Raw genomic sequence first — 20467 nt, 5'->3', positions numbered from 1 at the left:
TTTTAATTGTAAAAATAGGTTAGGGACTTCCCTGGTGGTGCGGTGGTGAAGAATCCGCCTGCCAATACAGGAAACATGGGTTCGAGCCCTGTTCTGGGAAGATCCCACATGCCACGGAGCAGCTAAGCCTGTGCACTACAACTACTGAGCCTGCACTCTAGAGCCCACGAGCCACAACTACTGAGCCCATGAGCCACAACTACTGAGCCCGCATGCCACAACTACTGAAGCCCATGTGCCTAGAGCCCATGCTCCACAACAAGAGAAACCACCACAGTGAGAAGCCCACGCACCTCAATGAAGAGTAACCCCCGCTTGCCGCAACTAGAGAAAGCCCACGCCCAGCAACAAAGACCCAATGCAGCCAAAAATAAATAAATAAAATTTAAAAAAATTAAAAAATAGATAAATAAAATAGGTTAATAATACATAGGAGGACTTCCCTGGTGGTGCAGTGGTTAAGAATTCACCTGCCAATGCAGGGGACACAACTTCGAGCCCTGGCCCAGGAAGATCCCACATGCCGCGGAGCAACCAAGCCCATGTGCCACAACTATTGAGCCTGCGAGCCACAACTGCTGAGCCTGCGTGCCACAACTACTGAAGCCCACATGCCTAGAGCCCATGCTCCACAACAAGAGAAGCCACTGCAATGAGAAGTCCATGGACCACAACAAAGAGTAGCCCCCGCTCGCCGCAACTAGAGAAAGCCGCACAGTAACAAAGAGCCAAAGCAGCCAAAAATAAATAAAATAAATAAATTTAATAATACGTAGGAGGCTTTCCCTCTTGTAAACATCTTTAATAAATTTTTTATGTGTTGCTAAATTGATAGATCTGAATCTCCTCATGCTTCTCTGTTTTTATCTGCTTCCTACCAAGGAAACCTGTTTAGACTCTCTTCCTGCAGGAGCTTACCTCCAGTTTATTTTCTTTCCTCCCTTCCCTCACTTGCCTTATCAAAGCAGATGTTATCCAGGCAGGTAAAATGGAGAGCAGAGAAAGTTGTCCATATAATTCAGCAAACCCGATATGGAACTTTAGAGATTTAGAGAGACAGATTTACCCATAATAGCCATCTGTGTCTATCAGATTCACCAGATAATTGTTCAGCTTTTCACTTCCTTTTGGCAGGGCAGATAGAGATGGAGTGAAGCTAAGAGAGAGGGTAGATCATCGAACAGATACAAGGACAACCTTTTAGGATAAATATGCTGTATCTTCTCTAAGGGGAAGTTGTGACTTACTAATTTGGGAATGTGATCTGAGAATGTATAAGTGTGTGAAGCAAGGAGAATCAGTAAACATCATTTGTTTAGACCTTTAATATGCCTTTCATAAGCACCAGCCCGAACGTGGATTAAAAGAAGATACAAGCAAATAGCTAGATTGTCATTAGATTGGGGAAAAAAAGTTGAGGATAAAGCAATTTTGTCATGGATATAGATTGAGCAGGGATAACAGGAAACAAAAGGGAGAGATAAATTGGCATTTCTTCGACTAGCAAAATGATGGACACAGATCAGGGCTGGAACCATAGTGGTTCTACATTTTTATGGTACTCTAGAAAGTTTTGCTAATAAAATTAAGGGCTTTTTTTTTTTTTCCAATTAGAAAAATAGCTGAGGAGGACAAGACTTGACCTGTGGATAGGAAAGTGTTTAAGTGGTAATCATCACTCTGTGAGGAATTGGGAGGAATCTGTGTTGTATTCTCGTAAACAAGGACTTTGACCTGGAAGTGGTGACTCCCAAAACAAGATGTAGCAATCTGGGATCCAAGTCTGTTCCTAGACCAGCTGACCAAGTCAGGCAAATACTGGTTTTTAAAACTGTAGTGATCACGTTAGCCTACTCTTATATATCACAGTAAATACCACGTACAAATCTCACCACTCTTTTACAAGACAGGCATAGTGGCATAGCAAGACGTGAAGGAGTTATGTGAAGATCTCAAGATTTTTCAGTCTAGAAGAATAAGAGTCTAGAGATAATTATTAAAATTTGTAAAATCAGGAAGGGTTTGGAAAGTTGCATAACAAATCTCAGAATACTAGACCAAGAGCCAAACCCCGCACCTTTGAAGAGGTTGTCTTAGTGTCCAGTCACAAGACGAAGCACGTATTATAGGGAACCTAAGGAATTTTTTCCTCGGGGTTTATACCAGATGAATAATTACATAAATTTAAGGAGGATTTCTATTAATTCGTGGTCTGCATGGGCATTTGGAACACATTTCTGACCTTTTCCAGTCTATATCCTTAAGTCTTATCCCACTACAATATTTTATGTGATACTACCGCTGTCAGACAGAATATTGGGTTAACAGGATACCAACCCAGTCTGAGGTGACATGTCTTTTATATTGGTTTAAATAACTTGTCCTTCACCTTGACAAAGGAGTATTATGATCTGCTTTTAAAAAATTTTTGCCATATTAACTCCCTTCATTTTTTCTCATATTTATTCTCTAGGTACCAGTGTACCAGACCCCCCAAAGCTCCAGTCTTCCTTTATGTCAAAGAGAACACAGGGGTTAGAAAATAAATTTACATTCTCCTATATACTTTTCAAATCTCAGAAAGCTTAAATCCAGTTTGAACTTAGAAGCTGAGTATTTACATGCATTCTGAAGCCATCAAATTGAATTTACTCTTCCAGAAGGTCATCTTAAGGCCACAGTCAAAAGTTACCCGATGTTTGTGAATAAATAGCCAATATAGTCATTTTGGACTATTTTAACAAAACCACAGGGTAAGCTTAGAATGAATAACCTACATTTAATTGATGTGGCTTTGGCAACAGACTTAGTTTTTCTTAGCTTATTTCAGCCATACAGATGAAGAGAAGGATGTGCAAATAAAGAGATCTGTTCTCCCATCTGTAGTTAAGTTTCTATTGCCAGTACCACACATAGCTTAAGATGTTTAGGAACCTGGAGAGAACTCATACAAAGACTTATTTACACGACCAATTGCATTATAGGAAGGTATGCCAGTAATACGGTATGACTATTAAACACCCATGAGTCGCTCTTCTGGCTGGTGAATTGTGTTGAGTCCTCATTCAACACAATTTGAAATTTTGTTTGGCTGAAACTTTGTAGGTATGATTAAAGTTCTCAAAGTAAAAATGAGCTTGGGTTTTAAAGTTTTCCATTTTCCTAGGATTTATGAGTGTGGAAGAGGGGAAAAAAACTAATTACTGAAGTAGTTTGGTTGAATACATAAGAGAGGGTAGATCATTGCACAGAAGCAAGTGTAACCTTTTATGATAGACTGAAAATCAGAGCTTACTAATTTGGGAATATTCCCTGAGAATGTAGCAAGTTTGTGAACAAAGGATAATTGGTAAACATCATTTGCTTAAGCTTTTTTTTTTTTTTTTTTTTTGCTTTACATGGGCATCTCACTGTTGTGGCCTCTCCCGTTGCGGAGCACAGGCTCCGGACGCTCAGGCTCAGCGGCCATGGCTCACGGGCCCAGCCGCTCCGCGGCATGTGGGATCCTCCAGGACCGGGGCACGAACCCGTGTCCCCTGCGTCGGCAGGCGGACTCTCAACCACCGCGCCACCAGGGAAGCCCTGCTTAAGCTTTTTAAAAAGCCTTCCCGGTTCCTATTCCAAAATGGATTTCTTGGGAAAATGGACTCCATCTTTTCTATACATGAGGCAGCTTGCAACCAACTCCAAGTACTTTGCTCCATGTTTATAATCGTTCAATAACGATGTGATCAAGTAACCCCCAAGGAAATGGTTGCCACATGGCACTTGCTTAGGAAATAACCCGGGCAGTTGTTTAGTGAAATGTACCCAGGTGCAGCAGTAGAACACTGGCCACACAGGTGAAAGTTTGGTTTGTCTTCGATTCCAGACAGTGTGTGTATTATGTACCTGCAGGGGCCCTCACCTCTCCTTGACAACCCCTTCTGGAAACTTACTACTTTGTAACGAGCATTATTACCAATGAGCTATGATTATATGATGTCAGGATCGTTTAAAAATTCCCTTGTTGTGACACAGCCAGCAGGTAGCCAAGCAGATCGTCAAGCCTAGTCTTTCCAACTCTGAAGCCTATTGTCTTTTCGCTTCATTCTTCTGAATATTTAGACTAACTTGGAACTCAAGTCGGGTTTGCTTAAGCCTGTCCTATATAATAATCTCTATGGACAGATACATTAATAATACCAAGAGTTTTGGTTTATACATTCAAGCAATTAAAGATTTGTGAGGTAGGATCCATGAAAAAAAAGTTGAGATACTTTAATATGTAGAAAACTGAGGAAAAAATGAGTTAGTGGCCTTTCCCAAACACTCAAAATCAGTGCTAATACAGATTGCACTAACTTGGAAATTTATATTAACTGAAACAGTGCTGGAAATAAGCTTTTCCCTTTGCAGCTACTTTTAAATATAGTGTTACAATGTAAAGGAATAGTGTAAAACAAATTTGGAAGATGCAAGAAGAAGCCAATTAAGGGAACAAATTGTTTTAAAAGAGAAAAACCTCACTGTTTTGTGTAAGGACATGTAAGAAGTTGCTGAGTAATCTCATCTGTTCACTACAAATGGCTCCCAGGAACTTGCCTCTGTGATAACTTGGTTCTTGTGCTACTATGTGTGCTGATGTTAAATGTGATGCTGGCACTCAGCTTGGCATCTACCCTCCCTGAGGATGAGGGCAGGAGGAATGACGCCAGACCTGGGACCTTCCAGCCCAGTGATGCTTTGAGGTAGGGGCGGGGGCCAAGGCAGATACTAAAGCCACATCCCCCGCACTATCCTTCGTCTTGGTCACTGACCCTTGCTCTAAGGGCTTGGAAGTATTAAGAAACATGTCTTTAAAATATTCAATAATTCTGAATGATCTTATCCCCCCTGGCTATCTGAATTAATGAAGTCTGGCTGTATGAGAAATATAGCTGCACAGAAAAAGGAAGTCAGCTGTTTTCTCTGGTTGCTGAAGTGAGAACAAAAAACAGCAGATTGGGATTTCAAAAGGAAAAGTTCATATTCAATTTAATTTCAGGAAGAATTTTCTAAAGATGAGAGCTTATTTCATCCACCTATTTCTTCATTACACTCCGTGCTAGCTACGTGTCAGGCTCTGTGCGGAGCGTGGGTGATGGCGAATAAATCAGGCACTCTCTTCGGCCTGTAGTTATCATCAGCTCTATTAGCATATAATTGCCATTCTGTAGAAAAAAAGGCGATGTAGAGTCAGGAACAGGCTTACATGGGAATTCTGAAGAGATGGATAAAACCCAATCTGCCCCCAGGCTGCTAGCAGTCTAATAACACTTATTTTGAGAATTGCTGCCATTTTCTGAATAATAGCTATGTACCTGTTCCAGGCATCGTGCTATGTTTATGATGTGCTATGTTGCTAGTCCTCAGAGCGCCCCTGTGATGCAGGTTATATAATCTAATTTTCATATGAGGAAACTAAAGCCACCTGCGGGGGCACCTGGTCCAGGAACAGAGGGCGGATGCTCGCTGATGAGCTGAGTGACGATTTTGTATGGCACATCCTGAGTTAACAGTTGAAAAACCCCTGGTTGAATTGTTTCTCCAAAATGTCTTCTCTGCCCCCATCCCATGCAGAACGTCCCCCGTCTTGGCTGCTCACCCCCCGCTGACTCATCCCCCCTCTCAGGCACAATAAATCCCTCTTTACTGAAGCTTTGAGGCCAGACAGTATCCCTAACACAACACTCTCAACATTCTTTCCAAAAAAGAAGGACCTAAAAATTCTCCTGTCAGCTGCTAACAGACTACAAAGCTGTCTATCTCCTTTCCTGCTGGAGGTATGCAAGATAATGCATCCAAGGTGACAGGGAAAAGAAGGTCCCGAGTCCATTCTATAAGGAAGAGATTCCCTACCATGCTGACGTGCCCTGAACAGACCCCAGGTGTGCTGAGATGTTGAGCCCTCAGCTCTCAGGTAGCCAGGGGTCCTGGGGCAGCTGGTGTGTTCCTCAGTGAGCTGTATGTGTGTATTGCCTATGTGTGCCAGAACTGTAAAAGGACTGGGAAGCACTGCTGTAAGTCATCCCATGAAACCTCTGGGCTTGTTGGTGGTGATGTGAGAGAACTTACCTTAAGAGACAGAAGGCACATGGGATGACGAGAAGTCATCAGGGTAGGAGAAGTCTTTAGTGACCTGGAAAGAATGAAACCCACTGGTCCATCTAGTGATCCAACCCTTGACCTCATTAGCAAGGCCCTGTTGACACCTGTTCTCACAGCCACAACGTGAACTTAAACACGTTGTGAGGTCAGAACTGAGTCAACGCATTCTGGATGCAAGGCTGGCTCGTCCCTTTGAACTTTATCGTTATCACGGCCATTCAGTTATTTTGTGAGTTCTTATAATCCCCTGAGAAAAGAAACTGACTTCAAAAGTACAGTATCTAATACTTTTTCAGATTACAATATTTTTATGAACTGTAAGAAACTTACAGTGCCGTAAAGAAACTACATAAAGAAGGTGTCAGCATTTTCACTATAAACTCTATTTCCGAAGGTTTATGCATTCTGGAGAAATTTGCTTGAGGGGGAAACTTGGCATATGGTGTCTGAGTTCCCGACTGTCCATACCTCATTTCATAGGTGTTACAAATGAGTCCTTCAAATTCACTGCATTTGGCATCTGTACTTTTTAGAAATAAGAAGGTGGCTTTAATAACAGGTGATTTCTGTGTTTAATGTCACTGCGCACTATTCTTAGAGGATCAAAGAACTCAGGAATACCAGAAGTCCTGTTTTATAGCTTCTGATTATGACAATATTGTAGACAGAAAGAAGGGAAAAGAAAATAGTATAAAGGGACAGATACCAAAAAATGCTGGTGTCCTCAGGAGGGCACCAGAGTTGGACCTCCTTTATCTTTCTTCTTACCCCAGATTTCTCCCTGCCCTATTTCCTGCCTGGTGTTACAGGCCAGGCCAACATACATGGGCTTTAGTGTCTGGGGGCCTTTCCCCAGAAAAATCACTGAAAAGGTTGCCAAGAATCCTACTTTGCTTTTTGAGTCTCCATTTGAAGGGACTGGGTTAACTCATAAAATACCTATAGGGGAGAGAGTTCTTAGACAAAGCCAAAAAAATATTGCCCTCGCAGGCAATGCCTATCACCAGGGCCAGAGAGATGAGATAAATGCCAGAAAAACTCTGGCATGGAAGTCTACAGATGCGATCCAAGAGGGTGGGGGAAGAGGTACCGGACATCTGTGGTTCTCGGGAACCGTGCAGATGCCGGGCATGCCAACTGTTAACTCCATCCTCAGGATGGGAAGCATGGGAACCAGCTGGAATTCAGGGCCAGCACCAGTGCCTTAGGAGAAGCTGGGCGCACTGGCCAGAGGCAGGGGGCCCTTCTGTGCACTCTCAGCGCACAAGGCTGCCTCAATGGCTGCTAACAGAGCAGACCCCACTTCTGGATTTACCTGAACTTTTTGGCAGAATCAGTATAGCTTGGTGGCTAAGAGCTTGGTCTCTGTATTTATGTAAGTCTGGATTCAAATCCGAGCTCTTTATTTACAGCATATAGCCTTGAACAAGTTACCTTTTTGAGCCATGATTTCTCATTTGTAAATGGCAATGATAGTTCTTACCCTTTGAGGTTGAGAAGATGAAGGGATGATACAAAGAAAGCAGTGAACTCCTAGCAGCAGCCAAACTGGATGATCCATTTTCACAAAAGGAAAAGAACCCCTAATGTTGCCATGCTGAGCATTCTTTTGTTCAGAGGTAGGCATCCTGGAGATGCTGGGAGGAAAGTATTATGGCAGGCAGCCTGGGGCACGTAGGGACTGACACAGCTATGACATCCCATGAATCTTTGATCCCCATCCCTGAAGACTGGGTCGTTTGTGATCCACTTACTCCTGTGTGAGACTGAAATAATTCAGACATTTAGAATTGCCCCAAGTACAACACATGGGCATTGTTAAATATGGGAGTGTCGTATGTCTAGGCTAACATGAAGAAAGGACACCGAATTCTGAATAAGAAGGTCTTTCTTTGCTGGCATTGCCTTCCTATGCAAACAGCTGATTATTTCTCCAAAAGGCTATTTTGTAGCAATTGAGTCGGCTTAATTGAGGAGAAAATGAATAGAGAAGATAATGAATAATCTCGAAAGCTGGTTGAGAGGAAAGCTGACCAGGTGGAGGCCCTGAAATGAATGGAACCAAAACTTAGCCCTTGTGGTTCTGGGAAAGATCTCAGACTATAGCCACGTGATTCAGGCCTCCTGGGGTTCATGATCAGTCTTTGAGATCAGATGGCGTATGAGATAGCTAAATGGCACCATACTGGAGAAAGGGTACCCGTATCTTCCTACTAAATATCCCTTTGGAGACTGAATCCTCTCTTTTGATAGGGACTTCATCTTTCTAGTGCTTCTAAAGCCAAGGACCAAACCTACTAGCACCTATAAAAGCTAACTCTGTACCCACCCCCACCCCTTTGTTTTCACCTTAGTATTAGGAATTTCCCAGAATTCTAGTACTCCGAGCAGAGACGTTTTGAGGAGAAAGGTAGGGGAATGGTCCAATTCTGAAGTTCAGATACTAATTGGTGAGCATCAGATGAGATTGTGTGAGAAGGGTACTTAAGGATAAACTATTTACCTGTCAGATATCTACTGAAATCTAATAAATATACCTAGTGTTTTATATAGGTCATCATTCATTATTTCTTTCATTCAGCTATCCTGCGGTGTCCTGGGGGTCATTCTAAATTCAAGAGATTCCACAGTGAACATATCTTTATTCTCACAGAAACTCTATAAGGGACCTGAAACTTTGAGGGGTTAAGGATCTTTTGTGGATGGCTCACACAATTAGTTATTAGCAGAGACCAGACTCCCAAGCACCACTGAAACGTTAGCTGTTTGAGCCTCTTGATACAAAGATCACAACATAGTCTATTATATTCCCCACCGTGCCTAACACGGTGTTAAGTTGTGCCTCTTCCCCAGTCCTAGACTGATAAGATGCTAATACAGACTTCACTAAGGCTGTTTCATTCTAAGATTATCGTGTAAACAGGAGACTTTTGGGTGACAAGCAGATCTTGGAAGCTGTCTCATTGGCTTAGATAAACTACACCACATTTCAGGAATTAATTATGAAATAATTTTTTCAGCTATTGTATTTTTCTTGGATATAAAATGTTTTGAAGATGAGACGTAATTGGCAGAATATGCCACACATATGGTGAAATCAACTTGATTTGTTTTAGGGAATAGTGGGAGCCCTGGGAATGACAAGAAATCCAAAGAGTACTGATGAGCTTTGTTGTTGCATAAAAGTAGATGGCAAGACAGAAAGTGGCCCTCTGATCTTCTCTGTAAGACCTCAGACGGCAGTTGAGTCATAGGAAGCCCCCATGATAAGTGATGTACCTTTGGGGATGACCCTTAGAGTATGTGAATTACTTGTCCTCACAGTCAAACGGAGAGGCCAGAGACTTAGTTAACTGCTGGTGGATGATAATTCATGTAAGAGATGCACAACTGCCTTTGTTAGGACATCACTTCAATTTGTTATGTGTGCTCATTACTCATCTTATTTCAGTTAATAAATGTTACCTAATTGATTGAAGTCATATGATTCCCAATTGAAATAAGGGTGATCAAAAATAATCTTTGGGGCCTCCCTGGTGGCGCAAGTGGTTGAGAGTCCGCCTGCCGGTGCAGGGGATACGGGTTCGTGCCCCGGTCTGGGAGGATCCCATGTGCCGCGGAGCGGCTGGGCCCGTGAGCCATGGCCGCTGAGCCTGCGCGTCCGGAGCCTGCGCGTCCGGAGCCTGTGCTCCGCAACGGGGGAGGCCACGGCAGTGAGAGGCCCGCATACCGCAAAAAAAAAAAAAAAAAAAAAAAAAAAAAAAAAAAAAATAATCTTTGGTCTCCAATGACTGTTCTTTGACTCCTGTAACTCTAGAGAACCATGTACTTTGTATGTACATGTGACTCTTGCTGCCAGTAACGGCTAACCTTCTTACTTCGTGTTATGTTAAGGGAATATTTCCATGTTCAATTAAATGTCTGTTTCATGCCACTCCCTGGAAATTTACTACACCCTTACGAGTATTTCTTCCTTCTAGATATCCCCTTTCCTCCAGACCAGATCCAAATGCCCATGATCCTTTTCTCCTTTTATGTGAGCAGTCTCTAATTCTCACTATGTTGCTCTGTCTAGAAACGAACTGCCAGATGAGGACACTGGACAGTGGGATTGGAACCTTCCCACTCCCAGACTCAGGAAATCGCTCAACAGGACGGTACCTATGCCAAGCAGACTCCCCCGAGGACACTGAGCCCCTCCTGTCTCTCCAGCCAGCCCTCGCAGCTTCCTCCATAAGAGCCCAGACCCTTGAACGAGAAGTGCCTTCCTCTGCAGGCGGCCGGGGATCTGCAGACAACACCATTCTTCATTCCACGTCCGACCCCATCATGACCGCCAGAGGGGTGCAACCTCTTCAAAGTCGCCTCCCCAAGCCAGCCTCCTCAGGTAAAATGCCTGTTACCTTCCAAATGAGATTGTTTGCTCACTAAAATCATGCACTTGCTGACAAAAATGGAGAACAGGCAGCAGAAAAGATTTCCACCAGGAGGTCAGTCAGTGACTTCTGCCCAGTGGAAATGTAGATGCATGAAATCCCTTTATGTCCTCAACCAAAACATAAAAAGAAAGCACGTATTAAACATCATCTACTCTCAGTATTATTTAAGGAGTGTACACACACATAAAGGAAACAAGTACGTTAGCACAGGTAGATGGATATATAAATTGATAAAGAAAAAACCATACAACGTAGACTTCAGATTTTGTCTTTTAAAACTGAACTCTGAGTATAGACCAATCTAGGCCGAAGACATAAATTTAGCTGAAATGTTGTTTGCCCTCTCACAGAAGTATATGTCTTCTGACATATTCCTATCCCGTTCAAATGTATTTATATGTTGAGCTATAAAAAACGTAGTTTGATATATTAGCAGTAGATTGTCTGTTAACTACAACGGGATGGAGGGAGCCTTCCCACTGAGAAGTACCATCCTCTGCTGCAGTCAGTGGAAACAAGCTTTCATGATTAAAGATAGGGCCAGGCTAAGGGTCAAAGTTTTTTCACTGTTCCCTCAAGATTAAAAATATTTATTGCGGCCTTCCCTGGTGGCACAGTGGTTGAGAGGCCGCCCGCCAATGCAGGGGACACAGGTTCGTGCCCTGGTCCGGGAGGATCCCACATGCCGCGGAGCGGCTGGGCCCGTGAGCCATGGCCGCTGGCCCTGCGCATCCGGAGCCTGTGCTCCTCAACGGGAGAGGCCACAACAGTGAGAGGCCCGCGTACTGCAAAAAAAAAAAAAAAAATATATATATATATATATATTGCATGAAGTTTGAAGACAGAAGGAACTTTTACTATACTGTTTCCTATAGAAATAAATGATTTGAATATAAAAATGTAAAAAATAAAAATATAAAAATATTTATTGCAGCTCAGGATGACACTAAATAATTTTTAACTTGTGTGCCTCATGTTGCATTTATGACATGCATAAGCATATGAACTAGAATTCTAAAGACTTTCATTTCTGATTTGATGATGAGAAAGCAACCACAAGTAGAGATTATACCATGGGCTTCTGAGAAATTAGAAAAGAAGACTTTTCATTAAACATCTGTGAGTCCATGTGATTGGGTTATTCCCATGGCTGAATTCTTCCTCCATACGGTAATACTAACTGCCGTGAATGTTTCATCCCCAACTTCTGCTTATTTCAAGCCAAGGCTACATTTTAAAAGGCTGGGACATATATTATTTTTGAAATAAATGTATTGTTAATTAATGACACAGCCTCCAGAGATTCAGGGGCGAAATTGTAGTTATAGATTATGTGCTCCATGCCTGACTAGTCACATGTGTGACCTCAATTCAGCGGCAGGCTGCCGAGCAGACTCCATGATTAAACACTGTCATTATAACAAATTGAATAGAAACTGCAAGCCTTGAATTGCTTCATAAGAAGGGGATAGGAAGGAGATTGTTCTGATCTTGCTGCTAATATTCAGTGCACCAGTTTTCTTAGTTTTGTGTCTTAATTAGATTGTCATGAAGAGTTGTAAAAAAAAAAAGTAGTATACGGTAGAGAGTGAGGTCAACACACTGCAGGACGTTTTCATGCCGTCCGTCCCGAAGCCTCCTGTCTACTTTAAGATGTTGTCACTGTGGGTCAGAGGCAGGGCTGGCTTTCCAAGGCTTTTCTCTTTTCTGTGGCCATTGGTTACTCATTTTAAACATTAAGGAATGGAGATCTAGTTGGGACAAAAGGAAAGTGGGGGCTTCCCTGGTGGCACAGTGGTTGAGAGTCCGCCTGCCGATGCAGGGGACACGGGTTCGTGCCCCGGTCCAGGAGGATCCCACATGCCGCGGAGCGGCTGGGCCTGTGAGCCATGGCCGCTGAGCCTGCGCGTCCGGAGCCTGTGCTCCACAACGGAGAAGCCACAACAGTGAGAGGCTCACGTAATGCAAAAAAAAAAAAAAAAAAAAAAAGGAAAGTGGTTTCGAGCAGTCAATTCCTGGTTAATATATGCATTTGAATTGGTTATTTTCTTATCCCCGTATCAAAGATGGAAGGAACTGTACAGACCTCCCAATGCTGATGAAAATACAATTACCTCACTTCTGCTCACAAGCAAAATGCTGTTGAAAGGCTCTCACAGCCTGTCCTGTTGATAATCACTGAGGCTGGAGGATAATGACAGCAATTCTCCTTTCTGACATGAGGAAAGACTACACTCCGCAGGTTAACCTGCTGTTATGGGTAATGGAGACATTTTAATCATTCTCTGCTAATTGTCATCCATGGGCCAGGAGCAGCCCCTGGGAGCTTGTCATATATACCAGCTCTCAGACCCCACTCCAGACCTACCAAATCAGACCCTGCAATGTAACAAAAGCTTGGCTGAGGTATATGCACATATGAGCTTGAGACTGCCCGGCAAGATCTTTAAGGGCCTCTGAGCACTTTCGCAAACCACCTTATTCAAAATGACCTTCATAAGTTTCCTAGGAAAATCAGGGTTCCTTGATCAAACATGTTTGGGAAAGGCTGTGAATTCACATCCTCCCTTTGGAAATTATGGAAATCCCCATTAGCATAATGAAGGCTCCGAGAAGTCCTCCAAAACAGAAACTTGTTTGTTATTTGATGTATAACACTGTTTGAGGAATGATAGCGTTTCCCAAGCAGTTTGCCCACTGAACCCTTTCTAATATGAAAAATTTGTCCACATTTTTTGGAAAAGTGGTCCAAGCACAGTTTGCCTTTGGATCTCCAAGGTGGACATCCTCCAAAGATACACGTAATGATGCAGACATTTCTGTTAGCAGAGACTTGGCAGGGGACAGAATGTTGGGAAACCAAGCTGTTACCATGTTTGGACCCTTTGGATTGTTTCTGACTATCTCCCCTACCCTCGTCCCTAAACTTGTAAAGAGTTGAAGAAAGCGGATTGTGATTTCATACACATTTCCTCCTTTAGGAAAAATCAATTCCCAAATGCAGAGTGAAGCCAAGCCAAGGCCTCAGACTTGTTCATCATTCAAATATGCTGAAAACACAACGGCAGTGGACAGCAAGCCACTTCTAGCCTGGGGGGGTGACAGCGCTACTGCGGAGACCCAGGTAAGGAGAGTCGACAGGAGGCACCCTCCACCTAATTGTCCTGAGTGTGAAAAATGACCTCCTTAACCACTTCTCTGATCGATTTTAATGTTAAGTCAAATTTGTTGTGGGATTAGTGCATAAAGACCAAGGCCCAAGGCTCTCCTTTTTTCCTGAATTATTAAGTAACACTGTGGGTTCTTGTAATTCAAATGATTCCATCCATCTGCACCCCAACTCTTGAGGCAAGGAGGCTCTGCCCTGAGTAGACATTGTGGAACGGCCATTCACTCTCCCAAGCCCTAAGAGCACCACTTAGAACGATTCAATGATATTTTTTCATTATCTTATCAGTTACTTTATCTTTTACCTTGCTCCTATGAAACCAGTAATTATATTCCCTTTTGGCATGAAGAAACTAAAGCCTGGCGTGGTCAAATGACCTTGCTGGGGTCAGTGAGACGTGTGTTTCTTCAATCCCCATCATTTTTGCTGGGGGTTCTTCATCCGCCCTGAGATGGCAGACACACAGGCCTCCTGACGTGTGATTGGACCTGGGGAGGAGCTCGGGGCTCCGGGACTCTTGGGTCCTCTCTGGGAGCTGTGTCCCTCCTCAGTGCCCTCCCGCTTACCTCTTCCAGCTAATCACTTGGGCCGTAGTCAGCCTGTTCACGATTTCTCGGCTTGCCCTTGGGCTGGTCCACTTCGGGGTCTTTGGTGGTGCCTGCAGCGAGAAGAGTGGGAGGAAGGACATTAGGCTCAATTACCCGAGCTTCCCGGCCCTGCCTTGGCCCTTTCTGCTTCTGCTGCCTTGGCTCTCCCAATCCTGGCATGAGGAGGCCCTGTCACTGTTTCTACTAGGGTTGTGACCCAACCTTGATGATGAAATACCCAGTTTAGCCCACATCTGAGATGCCCCACAGCCAGGATGGTGGAGGCTTCTTTCAGTCTTTAGCATCTCGGTATGGAAATGGTACCCTGGACAAGTAGGCAAAGCGATCCCCTGGCCTACAGCCTCGGTGTACAGCACAGGACACCAGCTCCAGAGATGCTGGACCATGGTCAAGGTCCAAGGAAAAGTTACTGGGACACCGTTAGAACTGAGCCCTCTGAATTCCATGTCCAGCACTCAGAACAAGGGTCTGAAAGGAGTAAACCGGTGTATTCTATCATGACTTAATTTTTTTTTTTTTTTTTTTTTTTTTTTGCGGTATGCGGGCCTCTCACTGTTGTGGCCTCCCCCGTTGCGGAGCACAGGCTCCGGACGCACAGGCTCCGGACGCACAGGCTCAGCGGCCATGGCTCACGGGCCCAGCCGCTCCGCGGCATATGGGATCCTCCCAGACCGGGGCACGAACCCGTATCCCCTGCATCGGCAGGCGGACTCTCAACCACTTGCGCCACCAGGGAGGCCCATGACTTAATTTTTAAGTCTTAGGGTTTTCTCAATTTTCTCCAAAGCAGTAGTTCCTTACACGAGCAGACATCAGAATCAACTGGGGGGTGGCACCTCTTGCTGCTGTCCACATACACCCAGTGTCCTGTTTGATACAGATGGGGTGAGATCCAAACACTTCTAATAAACTCCCAGGTGATGACGATGCTGCCGGTCCACAGAGCACACTTTGAGAAACACTCTTTCAAGAACTCTGTGCTTGATTTGGGGACCAAAAAATTGAGAAAATCCTAGAAGACATTCAGAGTTGGAGGGGAAACAGTTCAGAAACAACAGGTGGCGACAGTGGCAAAGGGCTCAAGCAATTCCAAGGAGAAAAGAAAAAAGAGAGAGAGAGAGAGAAAGGGAATTACTCAGTGCTGGCCAGGAGGGAGCTATCCCCTCTGTGTGTGATGGCAGGGCACTCCTCACCCAACATTCATATTCCCCAACACACACACCTCTCTGGGGTCCCCTTCCTCATCACCCTGCACTAGCTTTTCCCATTGGAAATCCTGCCCTGACTTGTAAGAGTCACAACTGTGGCTTGGAACTCACAACTCTGCTTCACTGACCGCCAGGGAAGGAAGGTTTAAAGTAACAGTGAGCTTTATCTTTCCAGTTCCAAGCACAGTGCCTGGTTCCATTTGTGTCTGTTGAATAGAGGAATGAAAAAAGGCATCTCATCATACCCAGCATCTTGCTGGAACTCTAGACATGGGGCTCTCTTGGGACCACGGCTGTAAACGTGTCATCCTTGCTAGACCACCAGTACCTCCTGTATAGAGCCCTGTACCCCCAGAACCTAGAACACCACTTAGCACAGAGTGGGTACTAAGATGCTTAGCACAGCATCTTTTGAATGGGTCGATGAATGATGAAGTGCATGAAGGAATAAAGGAAATAAGTAACTGCTTGAATGTATAACCCCAGCTAGGGCGGCTTACATCCTAAAATGTGTTCTTATAATTTCCAACCAAATGACACCCTCCCAAACAGGATTGACTTTAGAGACGCATCCCATACAGCTGTGCCTGAAGTCTCTGGGATTGGTGTGGAATAATCGGCTCTAACAGGGCAGTCTGCAAACATACAAAAGAGAGCCCCAAATGCCCTTGATTCTACACACAAGAGTTGCGGCCTTAGATATCAGTATTCCACTTGTGTGCACAGCAGGAAGAACCATCCATATGGTATCAACAGCCTCCACAATTCCTGAACTTGGTGTTATTGCCACACCTGTGACATCCTCTTGGGTCAGGCTATGTGTGCATGTGAGCAAGAGGGGAGACCAAGTCCCTTGCCCTGTGAACTGTTAGTAGATTCAAGGACTATGTGTAACCCTATAGGCTAGCAATTGTGTTCCTCCGTAAAGCCTCCTATCCTTTTAGGGGCTGGAATAAAATTAGGGATCGGATAAACATTTATTCTCAAGGTTGATTATTGTCACACCCTCTGATACTTGAAAGCCAATGGTGAGATCAGCTAAATAAATAAGCCAAAAAAATAAAAATAAATAAGAATAAATAAATAAGCCATTAGACCTGGGACAGCAGCTCTAATTGGCACTTGAGAAAAATAAGACCCGTACAAACAGTGTACAAAATGCAGAGCGGGTAACTGTGGGGACCGTCCTGTGATTGGGACACAAGGGCAGCGTGGGGTCAGTGGCTTCATCAGTGCAGGTCCGTATCTGCAGCTCTGGTAACTGAGCAGCGTGCACCAGCTCCGCGTGAGGCAGATGGAGGGACCAGGCAGACTGGGGGTGGGGTAGCGGGAATGGAATTCTGTGCACACACCAACCGCCAGGTACGAACATCCTCACAGGATGGTCTGCCCATTTTGACTAGCGTGAATAATCTTAACGGTCTCATATTACTCATTTAGGACGAGGTACCCAGAACGTGTGCGTACTCTGCCAGCGGTGGCAGTGATAGTGACAGTGACCCCGACTATGGAGATAATGGTTTTGGAGCTGGAAGGGGCAAGTTAGTGAAGGTGATGAAGAGCGCCACCCCAGGTAACGCGCGCCGGGCCCCGGGACATTCGGGGCTCCTGTCTCTCGGGAACCTGTCCATCACGCCTTTCACTGGGTTCTGTCTCCACCCCGCTTTGATTTTACATCTTAGTTCCGTGTCTCTCCCGAGATCTAATTTTCTGGTACTTACGGAAGATTGTCTACATGCATCAATTTGCTTTCTGGTATTATCTTAATGACATGGCCGTGCAGTCTGTAAGGATTTTATTTCCAATCTGGCGTCTCCCAAAAGGTCTTCAATGGAGTTATCTCCATAATGAAGGAATGACTATAAAGATAACTTTTTTCTTAATTACATACTTCGGCAAGTTAAATCATCCAGTGAGCCATGGGTGGGGTGTTCCCAGGCTCTCTGCTCATATCATGCTCTGTAACTGTGGACCTGTTACCCATACCATTATGAGCAGGTCTGTTTATACGAGGTTCAAACTTTCTCACATTATTTTTATTTGAAAGAGAATTGGCAGTAGAAGAACCATCATCCCGAGGCATTGAAAAATAAATATATTCAGATGGCATTTCCTTACAGATACAACAGGACAGATGATCCCCTAACACAAAATGTGGTCTAGGATCTGTGTTTCTTCTAATCCGCTCTGGATTATCAGACATATATTAATGATACAATGGAGAATCATTCTTTTTGTACTAATCAACTTTTCTCAAATACTCATTTGGCAATTATGTGATGAAACCATGACTTTCCTTTTTAAAACAAGCCTGATGTGTTGCTTTTGAAAAAAACGTAATCTAACAACCACGTGTGTTTCCGGTTTTCCAAGAGTCTTGATATCTGTGATACCTGGGGGTAAGATAGGTGTGTGAGGATGGTCATCAACCTGTGCCTCCTCTTTGTTGCTTGCGTCCTACAAGTCACCAGAGCAGAAGGACAGATGGGTGAATCCTGCAAAGGCTTACAAGAGGAAAGTGCAGATATACCCCCTGGTGTTTTCGTTAGGCCTTTGTCCTTGTCAGCTCTCGGGGCTGCGTCAGCGTCCCTCTGGTTGTGACAGATAAGGGGAAGGAGAGTTCATCATCATGGGTCCTCCCCCATGAAGACGCCTAGGCCAGGCCAGCTCCCTAGTCCAGCTCGTCCCCTGAGCTTAACATGGGTCCACAGTGAAGAATAACCTTACCTCATGGACCCTCAACTGTGCCTCTGGCTCTAAAACGCCATTCATTTATTGAACAAATACTTATCAAAAGCCTCCTCTGGGCTAGCTTTCCAGCAGTGAGTAAATGGACAAAGATCTCTGCCAGACAGTAAAAAAAAATGGGTAGAATAAACTAGTAAATGTATATAGTTTGTTGAAAGGAGATATGGAAAAGACAAGTCGAGCAGGGTAGGACGGGAGAGCAGGACTGCTCCGGAGTGGTGGGTGGGTGGGAGCGGATGTTAACATTTAAATAGAGGGCTCCCCTGGTGGCGCAGTGGTTGGGAGTCCGCCTGCCGATGCAGGGGATACGGGTTCGTGCCCCGGTCTGGGAAGATCCCACATGCCGCGGAGCGGCTGGGCCCGTGAGCCATGGCCGCTGAGCCTGCGCGTCCGGAGCCTGTGCTCCACAACGGGAGAGGCCACAACGGTGAGAGGCCCGCGTACCGCAAAAAAAAAAAAAAAAAATTTAAATAGAGCCGTGAGAACAAGGCTCCCTGAGAAGTTGGTGTTTGAGCAGAGATGTGGCGGAGGGGAGGCGGGGAGCCCCTGGAGGATGCCTGGGGGAGCGCAGAGCAGCAGCTGTGGGCGGCCAGCGTGGCTGTGGTAGAGGCGGGTGTTGCAGGACGGGGAGACGAGGTCCAGTAAACGGAGAAGGAGCCAGAGCTCTCGTACGGCCTTGCTCACCTTTCTCAGGTCTTTGCTTCTCCCCTGAGAGCCATGCATGGGGGCCTTTGGACATCTCTGAGCACAGGAGCGGCATGATCCGAGATGTTTTCAGAGGACCGCTCTGGCTGCCATGTCGTGAAGACTGAAGAAGCAAGGTCGACTAAGAGGTTGTGACAGTCATCCAGGCGAGACGTGTTAGTGGCTGGGACCAGGGGGGTAACAGTGGAAGCAGTGGGCAGCGCGAGCGGATAGACCTCTGCAGCGAAAGGAGTGTTCTGTCTGGGCCCTGTCCAGTACCGCAGCCATCACCCACCCATGGCTTAGGAGCTCTTGCGATGTGGCTAGGGTAAGGAACTGAATTTCTAAATTTAATGTTTGCTATAGTTTCCCTAAGAGTCCCATTTTCCTCTATTGTAATTTGTTTTTATTTCAATGAGCTTTCAATATTAATAGCCAGATTTGGGTCACTGTACAACACAAGGAGTGAGAATGGTCTCATTCCAGTTCTAATTAAAAACACAACGTGAATCACTGATAGATGGGAGATGGGGGTGAAAGAGAAAGCAGGGTCAAGGATGGTTGCCAGGGGGCGTCCTAGAAGGGATAGCACTCTGTCCACTGCCGTGGAGAAGGCTGAGGTCGGGGCTTGAGGAAGCAGAGTGGTAATCGATGCCACGTTCGAGGTGCCCGTTGAGCAGGCGGAGGTGTGAGTAGGCAGTGGGCCGCGTGAGTCTGGAGTTGGGCAGGTCAGCTCTTGTCTGGAGAGGTCATTGGAGTGTCGGCGTGTCGATGGCGTCTAAGGCCCTGGGTCCAGCTGAGATCAGAGGAGGACGAGTGCCGACATAGAGAGGACCTCACCCTCCCAAGGTTAAAGGTCGTGGAGAAGAGAAAGAAGCAGCAAAGGAGGCTGGGTAGGAACCAGCAGTGAGCGGGGCAGACGTCTCAGAAGCCAAGTGGAAACAGTATGTCAAGGAGGAATTCCACGATTCCATGTGCTACTTGCTAAAAAGAGGGACACAGTCTTCCTATTGAGACCTGTCTCTCACACTGGTAGTGGGGTTCCAGGGGTGGGGGAAGGAAGTGGGGATGGGGAAGGAGGGACGGTCTAAAGGCAGTTTGAAAACATCCTGAAAAAAGGAAACAAGATGAAGACAAATGGTCTGACTCTGAATGAGGACGTACCTGAGTATGAGAGAGATCGCTTTAGGTCCAGCTTGTTTAAATGAGTTGTGCAGAGCGATAAGGAATACGCATTCGGTGATGGCTGCGGATCCTGGTGAACAGTGAACTTGCTCCTTTACCATTTATTTCTATCCCCCTGCAAAAGGAAGTGAGTCTCAGCCTCAGGTTTTTTCCTCTCTGTCCTCACTGTGTTCATCCTTTTCCCTCCAACCAGAGCAGATCCCTGTTTGAGAGGAACAGGCTTCTTTCATTCTATTGCTTTAGCCTCTGTGCACATGGTGCTTCTTGGGCTGAGGTGCACAGTAACCCTGGAAGCAG

At 45.1% G+C, this 20467-nt stretch overlaps 1 protein-coding gene across 2 annotated transcripts in view; it reads left to right on the top strand.

The window, feature by feature from the left end:
* NCKAP5 (NCK associated protein 5) overlaps nt 1-20467 on the top strand; it is a 991644-nt gene that overhangs the window by 931497 nt on the left and 39680 nt on the right. Inside the window, exons 16-18 of one of the 2 annotated variants that reach the window (XM_060106266.1) lie at nt 10205-10516; nt 13550-13692; nt 16994-17126. In XM_060106266.1, coding sequence (XP_059962249.1) covers nt 10205-10516; nt 13550-13692; nt 16994-17126 — 588 coding nt within the window. The remainder of the gene's footprint in view (nt 1-10204; nt 10517-13549; nt 13693-16993; nt 17127-20467) is intronic. The other variant, XM_060106265.1, reaches the window with a different exon arrangement.

The sequence above is a fragment of the Mesoplodon densirostris genome, chromosome 8 (genome assembly GCF_025265405.1).
Source record: "Mesoplodon densirostris isolate mMesDen1 chromosome 8, mMesDen1 primary haplotype, whole genome shotgun sequence".
In the NCBI taxonomy this organism is placed as follows: domain Eukaryota; kingdom Metazoa; phylum Chordata; class Mammalia; order Artiodactyla; family Ziphiidae; genus Mesoplodon; species Mesoplodon densirostris.
The sequence above is the reverse complement of the archived record's forward strand: the minus strand, read 5'-3'. Positions and strand labels throughout refer to the sequence as shown.